General features: G+C 41.7%; 1 protein-coding gene across 1 annotated transcript in view; it reads right to left on the bottom strand.

Annotated features, from left to right (window-relative positions):
• arid3c (AT rich interactive domain 3C (BRIGHT-like)) overlaps positions 1-20,714 on the bottom strand; it is an 85,448-nt gene that overhangs the window by 14,848 nt on the left and 49,886 nt on the right. Inside the window, exon 4 of the mRNA XM_035380096.1 lies at positions 14,652-14,724. Coding sequence (XP_035235987.1) covers positions 14,652-14,724 — 73 coding nt within the window. The remainder of the gene's footprint in view (positions 1-14,651; positions 14,725-20,714) is intronic.

The raw sequence follows: 20,714 nt of genomic DNA, 5'->3' as shown, positions 1-20,714 counted from the left end.
ACTCCGCCCCAGAGCCAGTCATTTTTTTACCAGGATCATGCAAATCCCTCATGTGACAACTATAATGCTTCCTAAAAAAGAAGGAAAAAAAAAGACAAAAGTGCGAATGAAGTCAAATTATGTTCTTTCATAAAAGATGACTAAAGCCCGTGTCACGGCACTAGAGATCGTCGGCATGCTACATCGTGCACGCAAGTGTCGCAAACACACCCCCCTTTTTTTTTTTGTTTTTGTTATCTGGACTGGACCGGATGGCCGCTGGGTACCCAATGTCTTGAAAAAGTTCCTCGAATTTCAGGAACGTTCTCAAGACTGGCAACATGAAAGAGGAAATGTGTTGAAATTAGTTTCCTCTTTCTTTTCAGTAGTAGGGAGGGGTTTTGCCAGGTCTAGATGTATGGCATCACTGTCGCCTACATGGAATATTCTGAGCATCATGACTCATGATTCATGAGTCATGACAGTTTTATAAATATATATATATATATATATATATATATATATATGTGTGTGTGTGTGTGTGTATGTGTGTGTGTGTGCACACGTGCACACATTATCAATAACACTATGCATAAGCCAGTCTGAGTCCTTGTGTAATTTCTTTTCATAAGCAGTGCCTGATTTTTGTTATGGGCAGCTAACAGCATTTGAATTGTTTAAGTATTCAAGATGAATGTGTTGAGATTAAATTTAATTATATAACCAAGATGGATAGAGTCCCAAAGGGGAACAAAGGAATCTAATGACAAAACTATTAGAGAAAAGTGCGCAATGCCAGGGTCAGAAAAATGAGTTGGTCATATACGCAGCACCCAATTTTCCCACAGTCAATATTAGGGGCAAACTGTTTGGAAATTTGTCATAAAATTTGGTGTTCTTTCATCTCAAGATATTTATTTCAGGTATATTGCAAAAATGGCCTCAAGTAATTATGCTTTTAGTAAAGGTAAAATGAGTAATTGTAATGATAAGAAAAATGCTTTAAAGTGATTGAAAAATTCAGTATCTAGTGGACGGTGCAAAAATCAGATACCCACAATCCAATGCAGACACTCTTACTTTTAGTGGAACAGGAAGTGTCAGTAGAATCAAGTTATCCAAAACTCACCTCTGTGGCAGAGATAGATTATTTTAATACACGGTGAGGCGTAATTCAGAATCTGCCACATAAATTCACCGCTGAAGCTACGCTTGCAGGTGCGTGTGAAATGCAGTGCGTCGCGAGAACACACCTGGAACAGTTCACACACGGACACCTGAAATATGTCACGCAGACTAGCGAAAAGCCCGCACAAACACACACATAAAAAATGTGAACTCACACATTCATTTGAAAGTGATTCACATACTTTACATTGAAAGGGCCTTGCATACACAAACTTACACTCATACACACAATGTGCACTATCCCTCCTTTCTAATACACTGCCTTGTTATGGAATTGATGGTGAAGGCAATGTAACGTAATGGAAGGCAACTGAGGTTACAACTCCAAGGGTACAGATTTAACACCCAAGGGGACACTGCTGTGCTCTTGAGCAAAGTACCTAACCTTCAGGAGATTGCTCTGGATAAGAGTGTCGACTAAATACTTAAAAATTAATGAGAAACATGAAAATTGCGCTTCATGTTACATGTATTCTACAGCACAGAATTAATGATGTACACCAGTGCTGCACAACCCAGTTCTTGGAGATCTACTATCGTGTAGGTTTTCACTCCAACCCAAACAAAGCACACCTTACTCAACAGCTGGCAATCTTGTTTGCTCGTTGCTAATTAGTAGAATAAGATATGAATTAGAGTTGAAATGAAAACCAACAGGACAGTAGATCTCCAGGTACAGGGTTGGGCAGCCCTGATGAACACTTTAATACACCCTTTTTGTAAGCCAATATTAATGGCGGCTGATTTAAAAGAAAATTGCCTCAGCGTCGGCAATTTATTTTTTACATAAACTGGAGGGCTCACATTTGTCTCTGGTAGTGATGACCAGGGGAAAGAAGAAGAGTCAGGAGGGGATTGAGCAGCCAATCAACTGCAGCGGATGATTATGTGGTTAGATTGAGAGAGCCACATATGGGAATTTGGCCAGTTAATAGCTCTACTTTTTTAATAAGCGTTATGGCGTCTTTAATGACCACAGAGAGTCAGTTAAATGTGTCACGCAATACATACTAGTCTTCCAGTGAAAAGGGAAGCTTTTCAAGCTGCAAGAAAGAATTTTGTACTGTGTTGTACAACTGGTTTGACACCTCCTGGACAGGGAATCGAGGATTAATATGTAAGATTAAACATTTTAAATTGATATATTTCAAATATTATGAGCATATTAAATACACATAATTGGATCCAAAAATAAAATTAGAAAATGATAATGCTTACACACTTAATTTAGAGATTGGGAGGTATGTGGATGCAGTCTGCATTAGGCCAATGCATAAAAGTCTGCCCTTGCAAGCCTTTGTCTGAGTCTAAACCAGGACGGTTCTTAAAACGAGATTTATGTGCTTTCAATACCAAAGGTGACGGATTTGTCTCTCAGATTCCCTGAAAGAGATACACCCAATAAAAGAGAGGACTGCCTTTAGTCAGCAGAAACGATATGATAGGCCATGGATCATTATGATCGTGAGTGATTGCAGATCAGCGAAAAACACGGTCCGGCCAATTCCACGGCTGATCCGCGCTGGTAAATCACCCGTCCGCCACCCCAGAATTGTTTTAATTGGAGCGGGGGAAAATCGCAGAGTGGGAAAGGAGATCTATGCGAAGTAATCGCCGCCGCGCCGAACCGCACCTCGCCGCCGCCCGTCGTTTACGCCTCGATCGGGCAATGGAGCGGACAGGCCCCTCCGTTTACGCTAAATAAACGATGGGCTAAGGACGGCACCTAAAAAGCGTCCGCGTGCTCGGAAATCGCTTAATCTGACCGAAGGGGAGCGGGCCAAAGCTCGGGCCGCCTCCTCCTGTTTTTCCCCGAAGGAAGGGAAAGGCAGGCAGGGGGAAGCTCGCCCACTTCCCAGACGATGGACATCGAGGAGAAGCAAAGAGACGGGTCTCATCCCAAGGGCGAGGCCCGACTGAAATAGACAGAGAAAAACAAGCCAAAAATACCCAGCGGCCCTCTGCGAAACGGCAGGAGCCCATTCACGCAATAGGGCTGTAATCTCACATACAACAGGATGTTTCCACACCAGTTTCATCAATTATTCACACGCCACGGCACCGCAGTCTGCAAAAGTGGGATTCAACTTTATCGTCACAGAAAAATGAAAGAAGCAGGAAGGATAAATTCTATTGAAATGGTAGCGTGGAATTACTGTGTTTCCCCAAACTGAATTTTGCAACTAGATGGGAATTTATTACAGATACATTTCTGCTTAGTAGCCTATATTTTGGTATTAGTGAATCGGCAAAACGGATGAATATGCACACTGCTTCCTCGCTGAGAAAATGTCAAATGGGGAAGCGTTCTGCTAAAGGGTGCAAGAAAAGAAAGAAGATGATTAGTCAACAATAATGATTACACTGCAGCACTTCGGTTGACCATTAATAAGATGTACGCACTTTAGAAAGTACATTTTGGTGTCAGGTACTCAACATATTAAACCCATCAGTGATGTAACATCAAAGGCCTTGGCGATATTTACTGGGCTAACGATTAAAGACTTATTCAGCCTTTGAAGCTACTCTCAAGCAGTCCTTTTATTCCCAGTGTTTGTATTCCAGGTAATTATGGCAGAACAAAAGTTCAGGTGAAAGTGCTGATGCAGTTCAGGGCGTAATCAATTTATACTCAGAGCCTTGAGGAAACCATGAATCAAACCGGAAATTTAGCTGCACACAATGGATGCGAACACTTTTATTGTCCTGTTTGATATATAAGATCAGAACACTAAAGAAGACCATTACTCCTCTCGCAAAAACAAAGCAAATTCTCTTCGTCGGATTGAACTCACTGTCTTCTCCATCACCACCCCTTGAAAGAGGCCACGATTAATGAATTCACTTTAGTTTTAATCCTCTGAATATGCACTTTTAAATGTACGAGTGCCTTTCCCGAGAATTCCAATGCACACACCGTGACACTGTTTTCCAAGTCTTTTTCAGTTTCAATTAAAGTGAGATTTTCAGTGTTTTACGGTTTGTATGACAAGCATTTCTGAAAACATGCTCAGTGAAATATTCCTATCTTGTACCAGAACTGAGAAGTGTAAATAATATTTGATTTATCAACAGATATATAATATAAATCAAACTGCAATGCGACTCAATGGTTCTATAAATATTAGAGTAACAACACAACAACAACAACAATCTTCAGAGACATACTCAAGGAATGACTATATACAGGATATAGATGTGTAGCATGCATGTTCTGTCAAGGAAAACAAAAACCCCTTTGTGTTTAGAATCACAATGTTTGATGTTCTTCGAACATTACAATGAAACCGCAGCCTTAGACTCCTGTGAACTGTGTCCAACAAAGATATTGCTGCAGGATATGTACAAGAAAACAAAAGAAAAAGCCAATAATCTCCCATATAAAATAAGGAAGCAGTTTAAACTGCAAACTGTATGTGTGGCTCCGCCCCCTTCCAGCCAACCGCCAATCAGAAGTAAACACACAAGGCCTTTCTGATTTCCAGCTGCTGACACTGCGAAGTGTGTTGCCCCGCCCACTTTTTATTTGAAAAGAGACACTACTACCTCGATGCTCAGAGGTCCCGGTGACAAATGATTGCTGGTTGGCAGCTTATGATTAATGATGGCGGAGGACAGAGGGCACCGCCGGGGTCTCTGACCTCTTCACTGGGCCTGGCCTATGGGGACCGGAGGGCTGCGAGGCACAAATTCACTTTCAAGCTGCAGCGCAGCAGGGAACCTCTTCAGCGAATCGATTCTGATATGCGTCTGACAGAAGATAAATCTGGGGAGATTTTAATAAAAACCGGTCAAATTCACGGGAAACAGACATGTAAAACTATCTGGCCTCCTGGGGCCGGCCTGGGAAGTCGTCGCGGAGACGTTTAAACGAAAAAGCCCAATTAAGCGGTGGCCTGGGTGTTATTCTACTGTCTGCTCTGGCCAAAGGTTTCTGTTTCTTCCTCGAGGAAGCGTGAACCTGTTAAAATGAGCAGGCTGGTCCTTATTTCAGTGTGGGAAAGGTACATGGCTACTTTTTTTGGGTATACCAGATGTATAATTGCATAAGGCACAAGCTGAATTCACGAATCATATCGCAAACTTACTCTTAGCAACTCGTATTTAAAACTGCAGACATTGTAAAGAAATACTTCATTTTAATTCAAGTCGAGCATCTTGCTGTTTCTTAAACTGATGGGAAATAACTGTGCACAGTGAGGATTTGTAGTCAAGGCGTAGTTCCTTAACAGATTTTAATTAAAAGCTAATAAATATGACATAAATGTTTGTTATAGTTAAAATTATTTCATAATTTTAATGATGAATACTACACTTATTTAAAGCTGATGAAGACCAGGACTAGTCCATACGTGTGGAAGGGAGAAGGGTGGCATTACTCTGGGAAGGATTGTAGTGCACTATTGTAGTGCACTAACGCGTCCTTCAGGCTTGTTAATTGAATCATAATAATGAAAGGTGGAAAAGGTCAGTGAGCGTACCGTATGTGGTGCAGGTAACATTTTCTGTGACCTACTGGAAAACCGCATGAGACTTTTTCCTGAGAGTGGATGCCATAATTAAAATACTTTCTCTCAATGGACTCCCCGCGGCCATATTGGTTAACGTAGTGATTCTTGTCGCAAATATCGCACAGGAACAGACCAAGTTCCACCAACCACCGCTGTGAAAGGCTAGCATTTATTAACAGCCATTAAGGTGAGCAAAATTAATGCGATTTAGTTCATTAGAGCCTTTCTTGCAGGGCTGAAAATGACCTGTGATGCAGACGATCGATGCTGGTGTACAATGGGGGGATCTATACTGTACAACCCTGGTAACATGCGGCAGATGCGACAATCTTCTGCAATACAACTTGGGTCAAGAAAAGACTTCAGCTACTAGAGTATTTTTCTCTTCGCAGTGAGATTAGCACAAATTCATGACAGACGATTATGGCGAATATAATTATGCTAAATGAACAGATGGGTGGATAACAAATACCTGTAACACAACACACACACTCACGCGTATACACACACACACACACACACGCACACACACACACACACACACACACACACACACACACCATTGTGTGGGAGACAGCCTAAAGCAAGTCAAATGCAAAAGACGAAGTCTCAGGGCCCAAGGTAGAGTTTGAAATGGTGGGTTTTCACTGAAAAACAGAGGATTTTAGGGTTTGAGGATGGTCTGCCATTGTTGTTAATAGACTAATGTAGGATATACAATATACAGTAAATGTATTATATATATATATATATATATATATATATATATACATATATAAATATACATATATAATTTTTTTGTAAATATGAATGCAAGAGCAAGTGTGTGTGTGAGAGAGAGAGAAAGAGGGAGAGAAAGAGAGTGAGAGTGACAGAAAGAGCTCTCTCCAATACCTTCAACACTTGTGCATTCGTAAAAATGAAAAACTTGATTTTATTCACAACAAAGCCACTACATAATGTTTGATAGAGAGACAAAGGTGCGTTGATGGGTTGAAATGTGTGTGGGGAAGCATTTCTGGATATTCCTACTCTGGCGAGAGAGATTTGTAATTTGTGAACGATACTCATTCTCACATTCTCAGTAACTTTATCCCGATAAAGGTCACATATGGTCAGACATGTCATACAAAAATAGCTCCCTGACATGAAGACACAGACCCCTTCATCCATATGAATAACTGTCAAAAAGTGTATATCTTTTTAATTACCATTTTTAAATTACTGCCAGAGCACTTTAATGCCATCAGGGGGAGTCTTATTGTGTTTAGTCTGTGCTGAATGAAGCCCTAAAAACCAGAGGCTAAAACCTCCGCTACAACTGGCTTTTACCTTTTAACCACATTAAAGTCGAGTAGGCATTACTGTCATTAGCGTAGCACTAGTAAACGTACCTATGGCGACTGAACACTTTTTGGCTTGACAAACAAAAGTTGTAAGCATGGAAACGGTTCTATTTTAATTGGTAGGTATTACATTAGCTTTTTTTTTTTTGGATTAGGTTTCTGGAGATTTTCAAGCAATTAGCTTCCAAATACGAATTCTTCAAACTAATATACTTTCCTAAAAAAGGAAGAAAATGTAGTTCTTTTCTTTCCAGTGGTTGCAGTGATGTAAGCTGTGATCCTGAACATGGTATATGCAAACTAGCTATCAGATGCAAAATTCATCCGCCAATGTTATCTAGTTAACATACAGTAGCTCACACCATGTCCATATAAATCAATCTGAAGCGCAAACCCCCTTCCCTTATTAGGGTCTGACAATAGGGCTGAAACGTCAATGTTTTTAGTGAAGATGGGCTAAATAAAATCAAAACATTTTAGCTGAGAGCAAGAGTAGAGGCAGTTCATAGTTTAGTCCTTATCACCACCCAACACACATACACACACAAGCACGCATGCACACCTCAAGCCACTAGCCTTACCGTGCAAACATTTCTCTGGGAAATCTTACAGTGTCGCACCACCACTTGGGAAAAGAAAGCTAATGTCTTCACGTGGGCCGTGACAGAACCTCTAGTGTGTGCGTGCTCGTGTGTGTGTGTGTGTGTGTGTGTGTGTGCGCGCATGTGTGTGTGTGTGTGTGCGCGCGCGGGTGTGTGTGTGTGCGCTTCCTCCCCCAGGCTGCATTGAGCGACAGCTCCTGGCCTCTCGTTATCCCTCTGTCTGGATTATCCGGTTAATGACTGAGGTCCCGCAGGCCAGAGCTGACTACTGTCATTAAGCGGGACTTAGATGTGTCACTCGGATATAAGAGGGAGTGAATATTTCCCTCTGCCTGTTTGCACATCGTCATTTGCATTAGACTCAGGAATTATCGCCAAGCTACCTGTGACCCACGGGAGAACTGCCTACGAGAGCAGAGGAGAAAAGGAAACACTCTAAAACACTGTAATCTGCTTTATCTTTCATGTCAGTCAGTTACCCGAAGTGATAACACTGATCAGATCAGAACAGTGATAACACTGATCAGAACAGTGATCAGATATATTCTCTTAAAAAAAAACAATTATAACATCTGAAACTAGATGAAATGATTAAAGTAATGACGTGAAACATGCTTACTCTTATTTCCGTCCCAGAGGTGGTTCTACTGAAAGACCATTTCCATGTTGATTTAAATAATAATAAAAAAATAATATTATTCACAGTAATTAATTTTTTAAAATGCTTTTTATTTCAATATATTTTCAGTATATTCTGTTTCCAAAAGGGCCCTTGAACTAGAATGTGCAAAAAAGTCACCAACATTAAAATAACACTTAGGTCTTGAAGCTACTTGTGGAATGGTTTGCATGTGATCCGTACATGGTTAATGTTCACATTTTTGAACAATTTAACATTCCATTTATAATGGTGTTCCATCTGGCCTTTTCGGTTAACTCATTTAATCTGTAACGCATGTTCGACGCCGTCGGCTCGCAATAAAACTGCTTACTGAATGCCGAGCATTAATGTTCCGCACTTCCCTGTTAAATAGGACAAGGTAAGAGCTTTTCCCTCCGTTAATTAGCAAAACATTAACCTCTGGCCGGGGTTGATGTGCCATTCAATAGTGTGTTTGTTAATCCAGACACACATTAAGTCCTCTAATTAATGTACTCTGCATAACCTCCCTGTGGCAGAGGGGAGTCAGAGCCACGGACGCATTGTTTTTGAACGCACGTGAGAGAGCAGTCACAAAAGACGAGAAAAAAAAAAACATGCCAATAAAACTGCCATCCGTGAATTTATCCCTCTTGCGACTGTATTGGGCCTATTAAATTCATTTTATTTTTACCCTTTAACCTGTAATATTACATTTCACTGATGTTTTATGCAACTGCCACTTTTCACACCGAGCTAACACATTTCACACTGGCTGCCTGGCAACAGTAACTGTCGTTTTGCTCTGTATATTGTGATACTGGATTTCACTGGGTGAGTTCAAACCTCATACAACTAATAATACTAATTAAGACAAGTGGTTATATAAATAATCATTTAGGCTGGCCTGGCTATGCACAAGAAAAGAATAACAAAACATGCTAGGACTCAGTTATTCCTTGGTCAGAAGATAATTAAGCTACTTCAGAATGTTTTAAAATCAAACATACGCCAAGCAGAAACAATAACGACTGCTTGAAAAAGAAAACAATTATTCTTATTATGTTTCCTGTTTTGGCATATAGTTCACATCTGACTTTTACATTTACACAGCTACGTCTATTACATTTGCAGATGTAATGTAGGATAACTATCTTGCATAAGGACACACAACCACAGCCTAGCTGCTTAAACACTACAGCATATTTCTGACCAGCCTTAAGGTGCCTGCACTGCTTATTGAAGCTTTTTAATATGTTATTAATATCTTAATGTATGATAACATGTCTACTTTGCCATATTCTATGATATGTGGATATGTGTACCTATGCATGGTAGGAAACAAACATGATTTATATAGAGTAAGAAGTTGAACAACTTCTCAAACATCAAGTTAAGTCTCAAATTCTGCTGGAACGCACACTGTCTCTGGGTATAAATAAAATCCAGGGAGGTGTCACTGATCAGTGACCTCATTGGCTCATATAGCTGCTTCATATAGCTGAATTTAGACCAACTTAGCATGGGCTACTGTAAAAAAGAAGTAAAGGTCAGCCTATTTTAGACCACTACTAAAATAACAACTGGACATTTCATACTTTTTCCATTCTCTGGAAAGCTACAGGGAAAGAACTCAACCCTTTTGTTTGTTTGGGCAGGGAAAAAGTAAATGTCTCTTGGTAAATGTATTCATTTTATATTTTAATTTAGTGCAGTGTTTTATTTATTTAATTCCCATTAATAAACTCATTAACTGCAGGGCAAATGGTAGCAAAAAACCCTTCACAATATCTCTATATTCTTCTGCACTGCAACTTTCAAGTATTATCTGAAATGTGAGGTAACATTTACAGAAAAATAGCATTTAATCAATATATTGCAGTAGCTATGATCTTTATCAGTTGTCCCAAAACTTCAATTGCGACATGCTATTAGTGCTATCATTACTTTCTGGTTTGCTAGTGAAATGGATGATAAAGTTAGGTTTATGTAGAACTGTACAACAAGAACATTTGAAAAGTGGCTTTGCATGTTTAAAGGTTCAACTAAAACATTCCACTAACAACCATTAACAGCACGTACCAATGGCCGCACATGGCAAATGTATTGCACCATTAAGAGTCAGCCATTGCTGAAATGAATCTTCCAATTAGAGCGGACCCTGCAGATTTACTTACGGCAACACGGGCCCTGGGAGAGTTACATCACACGTGAAGAATGTGACAAAGACAACATTCAGGAAGAAGACCAGCTGCCATGTTCTACTCCTGTACCCCCCTCTCACAAATGTAGGAGAAGAAACCAAAACAATTCTGAGAGTTACTCTGCACACGTCCTTTCATAAACAATTTGGGTCCTTTGGGTCTTCTATTCATTACTAATGTCTTATTATCAATACAGAATGGCCTTTTGCTCATGATAGGATTTCAAAACCACAGAAACGTAAAAATGCCATTATTTCTTCTTCAATACAGCAAGATTCCAGTTCACTAGAGAAAAAAAAAACAAGGATGTTGTGAGAGTTCAAATTCAGTTCGGCTCTGCCACCAGGTTGATTGTCTGTTGCCAAATTAAGGGATAATCCATGACAACGTGGTTTGCTATTGAAAAATAATGACATGCATGCGAAGAACTGCCTGACGTGAAGCAAAGGTGGGGGGGGGGGGGTTATGCATCCATGTAGGTCATTATTTTTCGATAGCAGACCACCTCGGATTGTTTCAGTTACTTGGTAGGTGGAAGGCAATGGCTTTTTTCCACACTGGACGTAAGACCAGGGGTTGGGGGAATGGGAGAGAGAGAGAGAGAGAGAGAGAGAGAGCGAGACAAATCAACTCTCTCCTTTTTACTAGCGCAGTGGAGCCTGCCCTTTTTACCCTATGGTAAGAGACTAACAGAGATCAAGAGGCAGATACTGCATATCAGCCTGCATATCAGCTGTAAAAGCTGCAAGGTTTACTCCAGAAATGTTATTCCAGTAGAATGACAAGCCTCTGAAAAGGGGGAGGGAAAAAAAAGAACTGATAAAGGGGTGGTCAAACGGTTATCCCGGGGTTTGGTACCCTTCACACATGTGTGCTAATATGTCTGAAATGCTGGCGGGATAAAGAGAGTCTACGCGCCGGAGTTACGTGTTGGTGCAAGTATGGGCTAATGGAATTCTAGTGATGCGGGCTTTGAAGTCCCCCTGCACAACTGTGTACCATTAGCATTCTTACAGGGCAATGCTATAGTTTCTTTTTTTTCCTCTTTCGAGACTCGCTGCACTTTGTGAACATGATATGAAAAAAAAGGTTTTGGGGGATTATGACGACAGTATGAAGCATCCTGAAAAATGAAAATGAGTAGACATCCTATCACGCAAGTTGCAGTTGACGCTCATGCCTTTTATGGGCGCTGAGGAGAATTGAATAATGCTCGCCAGCATGAGTGAGAGAAAACATGAGCTGTATAGGTAGTTGTGTTGCAAGACTGCTTCCAATCCTGTGAATTTGCATATCTTCAATGTTGTGTCACTCACTGGCATCTGACAAGGAAGTGACTCACCACAGGCTGTTTTGGTTGGATTAGCCAATAGGGAAGCGGCAATGCTGTTGACAACAAGTGCGCTGCACTGCTGTCATCAAATCACAAGACGCGACAGATCGGCCAGGTGTCCCCTGCGCAAGAGGCGAACGTGCCGCCTTTAACCTTCTTCAACTTTAGCCGCCCGCGGATTGCAAATATTAAAGGCCGACATCACCTAGGACGGGAGGGGATTTAAAGCGCGGGTTCGAAGGGAACGGCGTGCTTCACCGGCGGGTTATTGGCTGTCGTAATGAAACTGACGTTTTCAAGAAGCGTCGATCGCAAAGCTCCAGCCGCCATCTCCGATTAACTTTATCGAGGAGACAGAGCGCAGATGTCGGGCGATAAAACCAGCTCAGCTGACTGTCGCTAGGCCGCAGCGAGAGAGCGGTTGCCGACTGAAAAACAACAGCGATCCATACCATCCCACTCCCAAGAGACCAGCTGTAAAAAAAAGGTTCTGCTATTGAACATTGGCCAGTTGTGTGCCAGTCTTCAATAACTAATCATTAAAAAATTAATTAAAAAAATACCTCAATGATAAAGGAATTCTACACTGTGTATTAATTAATTCTGCATGAATGCACTGTGAAATAAAATGGTAATAATGAAGCTTTTACCATTCTGTCCTCTCCTTTTCTATAAAAAAACATAACTGGATTGAATAAAACGTAAAAAGCATAATAGTCATAGGTCACTAATTCAGTCACCTAAAAAAAGGAACATGTCCACTGAAAGCTAATGAGAAATTTACACGGGCGTAATTCAAATAATACTGTTTTTCACTCAGACCCAAGTTTTTTGTGAACGACTCCATGACAAACGTTTTTCCGTGTTGCACTCATTATTTCATCGACTGTCGCCGTACACAGAGGTGTGATTCAGGCCCGTGGGGAAAAGTTGCCGGCTCCCCAAGCCACCGACGTCCATTAATGGATTAAGACTCAAGTTCCCCCCCCCCCCTCGCCTACCGCCCCTCTAAGACAAGGAATTTGCCGCACTTTTGTTCGAGAGAAGTGATTAATTCCCCCTGTTATTGAGCAAGCCCTCTTCTAAGATGTATGTGCAGCAGTCTAGAAAAGGCCTGCATGTCTGAACTAATACTCCCTTCATTCAAATTTTTACCGAGTTTGTCAGTAAGTTGGGATTGATTTACAGGCGCTGAGCGCATCGATTTAAATTCCAGCTGTGACATTGTACATGTGCCCTTTGGTTTTACACCGACAAAAGCAAACTTATTACATTTCTCTTTAGAGAAAATTGACCTCTTCTTTTGTACTCGAACAAGTGAGGGAAATTACGAGAAAACTGCAATTAAAACAGCACTGATCGCACGTCGGGCTCACAGTTAAGTTTAGGCTGTTTTTGTTTGTTTCCCTACGGAATTAAAGGACTTAATTTCACCCCCGGATACCCCGGGGGGAAAACAGCCTCCTTTGGAATGAAAGTCACGGGCAAAAATTGTCGTCTTTCATACTTTACACATTTACCGAGCTTTTAATGTCCATTTAATCGTTATTCGGCCAGAGCGGTCAGTCATTACAATGTCATTTTAAGGTCGTGACAATTATGTCCAGGTAAAAGCAGCAGTACAGAAACGCACTGTTAGGAGAATGTCGTGTATTGATTTCATATTAATAAAATCAGGTTTCCTAATTAAATTAACTCACATAGAAAATGTGAGCAGTTAGCAGCCGGTTCAAAGCAATTCTTTCAAGTGTCAGAACAATGTAAAATTACATTTATATTTACTATAAACGTAAAGCGTAGTTATAACGAAAAAGCTTTTGTAAAACAATGAATAAGTGGTGACGTGTTGACGTATTTTTTTGGAAGGTTTATCTACGGGAACTTAGCAAACAACAGAGGAGCTGGATCGGAAGCACTGGGCACACAAATCAACAGCAAGACTGGGCCATTGCAAACACCAAAGCCAAACTACTCAGCTAAAAACACAGCTGTGAGCTCCAATTCTGGCAAAAAAAAAGAAGGTGACCCAAAAAAAAGAAAAGAAAAAAAAAACGTGCTACAAAAACATTCCACGTAAGTCCTGTTTTCTCAAAATAGTTCCATCATTGTGTCCCTTTCTTCTTTAGGGTTGCCAACTTCCTCATATTATGCAAGGCCTCCAATCCGATCCATTTCCCCAATAAAGGCCCGGGCCCTCGCGCCGACGGCAGGCTGCTGTGGGAAAACGGTGCGAGGCCCCCGATGAATGCGCAATAAAGCTGAGGGCTGATTACGTTATGCCAGGGCCACATAATTCCAGGATGTTGCCTTTGCCTCTTTGGCGAGGTCGGCCCCCTCTGTGCTGTTTTTGCGGATCCTCTGGGCGATTGTAAAACAAACAGCGGGCTCCTTGTTCGGATAGCGCTCGTTTATGGGAAGCCCTCGCAACGGACGGACGGACCGCACCGGGGCCGCTCCAGGCCGACTGCACGCCAATACGCTCGGAACTTTCCAGAACAACCACCATAAAAACGGCTCGGTTAGAGGAGCTGAGCTAGGTTTATGAAATGCTATATCAGTGTTTGTACAAAAGACCAGTTCCCAGGACTCCTGTGTGAATTTGTGTGTGCTTTTGTTTCATCATCCGTATGATGTGCCCCATGATTGTCTCAAATAGAAGTAGATAGATAATAGATAATAGAATAGTGTGTTTAAGTAGCACTGTACTTAAACTACTCACAGTAGATAAATCTGCTATAACAAAATAAACACATATATTAAATATATAAATACTACAACTACTACGCTACTACTGAAATGAATACAAATTATGATAAAAAATAATAATGTAATTCTCAAGAGCACTCACCTCTCTTCTGCATAAAACTGAAGAGGTCGTCGAGGAACTCCTTCCGCTTCTCATCGTCATCCAGCTCATACAACTGAAAGAAAACAAAGATAAACATAAGTTTACATGTTTAAATAATAAATAAAATAAATAAAAAACAATAAAAACAAAAATAAAACCCCCAGGCAGTAAAAACTCAAATGTACATAACATATGCTGCATCAAATCAGCAATAAAATAGCTGGAATGTTCTAAAAATGAAAAAGGTAACTGAGAAAATGGAAAATCAAAGATAATAAAACAATACATCCATGTATACACAGCCATTATATTTGAACCAGGTGATCCAGGATGGGGCTTAGTTACAGCAATAAAAAATAATAATGGATAAATTTTTTTTGGACTGTTTTATGATTCTTATTCACAAAACTGCGAAACCGCAGATGCAGTTTATAAAGAGCAATTAAGTTTAATGCTGTATATACAAGTAGCAAGACACACTGTGTAGCCGTTTTGGTACTAAAAGAGCTACAGCAGAAGACAACTGGATCAAAAGGTCCGTGTTGTCAGGGGCGCCAATTTCTTCTGCCTTTTCTCGAATCCCCGCAACCCCCCAGCCCTCGTGACCTCAGTCTTTCCTAAGACGTCAGGTGGAGTGCGAGCGTATCAGGAAACGGGGCTCAAGGGCACATCTCCAGCCCACACAAAGAGAGGCAATGCCACCCTGGCGAAGGAACAATCTCAGGAAAAAATGAGTTTTATCCACCGAGCGCCCTGGGTTTTCCAAGACGGGGAGAGGCTTTAAAGATCTTCACAGGAGGGGGGTGATAAACAGGAGACAGCCGTGCGTCTACCCCCAACGACCGCCGGAGTTTGGCCTTTCCTGCTCAGACTGGCACTTCAAACTGAGGCTTAGGGACCGCACCAAACAAACAAACAAATATTTGGACCTACAAATGCTTCATACAACATGGCACAAACGTGCTGGAAATGAGAGACTACGTTATAAGTGATAAACTGCACGCATTGATCTGTGCGTACGCTAAAGGGCTGAACTTTACAATATGAAATTCACTACATGCACATGCTGTCAATACATAAACCTCAAAAAGAGAATTTTCTGTGTAAAATCATCTCTTAGAGATCATTTTAACTCAAATAGAGTCACTGTCGGTCTAAATAAACTTTATTTCAATCGTTACTGTACAATAACTGTGAAGGGGTCATCTTAACACCTCAGAAGGGAAATGAGAAATGTTTCTGTATAATATTATAAATAAATATATAAAGCTTCTTTTTCAATATGATTCAAAATAAACAGCTTATTCCTGCATACATTTTTATGACCTCTGCTTTCAAGTCCAAAGACCATGATCAAGAGAGTCTTCAAAATAAACAACTTATTCCCACACATTTTTTTTTTTTTGATCTCTGCTTTTATTAAGTCGATGTTTTGGTTCAAAGACCTTTCAGTTGGAGCCTGTGCTCTTGCTGGCTGAGAGGACTGCACTTCTGATGGCAATACTTTAGCCAACGCTCACTTCCAATAAGTCACAAGCCATGTTAACAGATGATCTGATCAATACAGGAAAATGCATAGAGGTGACCTTTGGAAACAGTGGTGCGAGAGAAATGAGACCCAAGAGATCATAACCGATCATTCAGGAGTGTATTAGCTGTCACCAATCCTAAAGATACCAGGCGCTCCAACGGGCGGGAAAAGCACGTGTCTCGGGGAAAGTGACTGATGTGCATTAGTATAAATTGCAAAAAAAGAAAATCTGTCACGTAATTGCTTGGTGAAACAATATGTCTCTACACTGCACTGCCACTTAGTAACTGAAATCTACCGACTTACATTTTAAGTGCTTTTTTTGTGTGTAGATTTCCATCAATTAGATACACATAAGACTGGATTAAATCATGCTTGGCCCTTTACCTTAATCCTTGACTTGTATTCATTTTCTAACCATTTATTGCTAGCGATCAGCAGCTAACGTTTGTTCAGCAGTTAAACATTGCAAACACCGAGGGGGCTCTTATCAGTTCTTCATAGCTATATTTGGGAACCTTCATTAGGATGCAATAATGCAAGGGCAAATAAATAGGCTGGAGAGGTTTTGTCCACACAAGATGAAGCACCAGAGAGCTTCCGATGACTGGCCTTTTCATCCCTTAACTGGTTTTGCCTGTTTTGATTTTCAAAGGGTTAATGGGTTCTGTACATACCTTCTGTGGACAAAGCTTTCTCACGTTCATTATGGTGGCAAGTTACTGTGAACGGAAACAGTATCTCATTCAACGTGAAAGAAATTCACTTTTTGAGATACATATTTCATCAAGCACCAGATACCTCCCCCATTGAATCATGACTTAATTAGGACAGGAAGTGATGTAACAGTGACACTTGAGTTGGTCGGGAAGCCCATCAGGAGGCCTGGAGAGCTAATAGAAGAGTAATTAGAGGACTAGCTCCCTGCCCATATGTCACAATACCTTACACCGCAATGTCCACAACCACATTAAATATTAACCAGTGGAAAATTCATTACATGGCTCTCCTCTCCTTCAACAGGGAAAATTAAACACAGGAAACCGGCACATTCATCACATTACTCTGCGCTACGCTCCAGGTGTAAATCCTCCGGTTGCCCGAAGCGTCATTAAAAGCGAAGCGCTCCGACGCGAACGCGCGGCTGTCTCTTCCTCTCCGCACATCCGCTGCGCGTCGCTCCGAGAGGTTAGCCGCAGACCGCGGACGAGCGCGAACGGTAAACGCGTCAAGCCGACGTTCCCAGAACGCTCGACCGCGCATCGATCTACAGTATCTGGAGAACAAGTAGGACGCTGCTTCCTATTTGAGATGCAGGCACATGAATCTCTCCATTAGACAAGTCACACTGTTCCACCATTTGTTTTACTCTAAACCAAAATGAACCCTGAAATGCTACAACACCGATTAAGATTTATTGTTTATTTTCATACCGATTTAATTTCTCAGACATACTTGTCTTGCATGTGCAGACTTTAGAATTTGGATATGACGAGGAGCGTGGATCAGATAGAGAAAGAGGGAACGTGAGCCTTGTATTAGACTGAATGTGTCAAAAGAGTTTCAGCCTAGGAAGACTAAATCATCCCCAGGTCCCCTCCAGCAGTACTCACCACCCCTCTGTGTGTGTGTGTGTGTGTGTGTGTGTCTGTATGTGTGAGTGTATGTGTGAGCGTGTGTGCGAGTGTGTGTGCGTCTGTGTGCGCACATTCAAGTAATAGAAAGCACATGAAAATAATTACTTGACCTCACTTGGTTTCTGGGACAAAATCCCCTACTTCCACATTCAATTATCATGCTAATATCTGACAGCGTTCTGTACTCCGAAAGTTTGGACGTAGAACTGGCTCAAAGCTTCATTGCTAACCTATAGCTCAATTCCAAAAAGCACTATTGGACAAAGCGCCAATAGCTAACACATCCCTTATTTTTCTCAATCGTGTTAAGTAATAGGTGAAAAGTAGAAGTTTGAGTGAGAAGAGGGTGTAACACGAATCCCTGCGAGAAACCTTCGAGAGAGCAGCATCCGTGTTGATCGATGAGAGTTAAGCTCCGTCTCTCTCCTCTCCAATCCACTGTGAAAAAGAGCTGCTTCTTCCAGGAATTCAGCAGAGGGAGCTCTTTACAATCATACTAATTCAATAATAAAAAATGAATAAATGTACGTGCTCGTTTATGTGGTTTCCAAGAGGAATGTATCGCAAAACTCGAGCTTATATTTTAAAACTTGGTAAAATGGTGAAAGCGAAATGCAGATCAATTTAGCATTTGGTAGTAGTAAACACAGAAAGGCTTTCCCTGCACAGTGAGAATAGTCAAGATAAAAAAATAGCCAATGTGGGTATGAATCATCAAGGTGGTTTAAGTTTATTTAATTCTGTCCAGGTTTGTGCCTTTTCAAATGAAGTTATTAATCAATATAATACAGTGATGGGTCTTAGCTATAATATTTTTTAACTACAATGACTCACAAAGGCAGATCTACCACACTAATGTGATAAAGAAAAAATAAATCGAATCATAATGATTGCTCATCAGTTAGACTGACAAATTTGACAGAACTTTGTCAAATCTAAAACAAGATCAGAATAACAATAGCAATTCAAAAATGCATACGCTCAGAATATCTAACACTACCTGGCTTCTGATAGGGATGTTTCTCAATATGTATTTGTACACACACAATTGTTATACCCAAAAATACTATTACAAATATTTATTTATAGTTGTACTGTATGATTGAAACACTGCTAATTTGTTTTCCTTGCTTGTTCTCATTGCTCCTTTGTTGTAGCATTTCTCACAATCTTGACAAGCAGCATTCCTTTCTAACAGAATACCTTTTTTTTCTGTTGGTAAGACGAAAACAAATGAAGAAATATAACCTGCGCAGTGGCAGGATTCTTCCCCTGAGTTCAGACGGTCCACCGGGTGCCAGGGACCATCAAAGTAACAAAGGGGTGGTCACCGGGGGACAGCCTGTTAACTCAGAACGGGAAAATCGTTTCTATCCAGACTGTCACCACCATTCTGACCTCTGGTGTATAAGTCCAGCTGCTTATTTTTGCAATCCTTACGATCGTGAGTTCCAGTGCAATCGTTTGACATGAAGATCGGAAATTTATTTATAAGCTTGTGCAATTTTATGCTTAAGGCAATGGCAGCAAATCTCAGTAGATTCCTCTGTAATTAATTTCTACCCTACTCACTTAGTTTATCTGTTACTGGTACTCTCCTCAACAGTCTTCTGACTTACAAAATTTTTCAGTATTGCTGTCTATATTGTTTTATCACCACAACTGCACTAGTGCATGGTAAGTGACATGATATTGTTACCGTAACAACTACTACTACTACTATTACTATTTTCTATTTGTTTCCATTGCCATATTTGTTTAGATATTCCTTCCGCCTAAGTAACTGAAGCCCGGTTGGTCTTAGGCCTATATTCTACATATGCTTATAAAATAAGGACTAGCCAAATAGCAAAAAAAAAGAGAAATAAGTGATTTTAAAAGGAGACGCTTATAAAAATAAGAAAACATATTAGGTTGCACCTTCACCCCAAACGGCGTCTTTCAGAGCACGAGACCGTCAGCGCAAGAGAGTTGTGGCGGAACACTTTTCTCTCCATCGGTACAGTGCAGAACGGAGGGGGATCCCTGACAGGAGAATTAATCAAACGGACCTCCCGTCCCAGCCCTGAGTCATCGTGTGTGGCGCGGCGAGCCGGGCGGAGCCGCCCGACTCCTGGGAGGCGACGCCGCGGACGGATCTGTACCGGCGCGGAGGACCTCGCGGGCGGCGAGGGAGCGGGGAGTTAATTAGAGAACGCCGCAGCGCCTGGTCATGCTGGCACTCCGCCAGCTGGCCCCGTGCCAGTGCGCCCCCCCCCACATCCCCCCGCCCCCGTCCCCCCGCCCCCCCCCCTGCACAGGGGGCGCCTCCGACATGCCGAGCTGACATAATGAGATGTGTAAGCTAATATGAAGAGGCCGATCTTTGTCTCTCTCCTGATGGAGCTTCTCCTAATGGGATTTGCTGGGTACTTGAGCTGATGGGCTGGATTAAGTGGCAGTGAGTTTGAGCGCGTATTGGCAGGGCTAAGTGTTATTTTACTGGTGCGGGCCACGTGGAGCACCTGGCCCCTCCCGTTCCTCTGTCAGACGATGACGGCAGGCCAGCGGGGGGGGGGGGCGGGATTGGGGGGGGGGGCTGGGCGCGGGCTTTCAGCAGCTGGACGACGGGAAACGTTCTCCTCTGCCTGCCTCCCAGGCACCCGCCCTCTCAAACAAACCCTCGCAGGCAGGCGGGGGGATGCGACAATCGCAGCCGTTCTCACGCACATACCGGTGCCGTGCATTGGGCCAGGCGCAAATCCTCTGTGCATTCCCCGTAAGACCTTAATACTGTAAAGGTTGCGATATCTATGAATCGGAATCAAGCGACGACATGGGATCCGTCCCTCGCAGTCCTCCTACTTCTGAGGCCTGTACTTTGAAAACATGCACATTGATCTCTTTCATGCCGTA

Source organism: Anguilla anguilla, chromosome 10 (genome assembly GCF_013347855.1).
Source record: "Anguilla anguilla isolate fAngAng1 chromosome 10, fAngAng1.pri, whole genome shotgun sequence".
Classification (NCBI taxonomy): Eukaryota; Metazoa; Chordata; class Actinopteri; order Anguilliformes; family Anguillidae; genus Anguilla; species Anguilla anguilla.
This window is presented reverse-complemented; position numbering and strand designations above follow the sequence as displayed.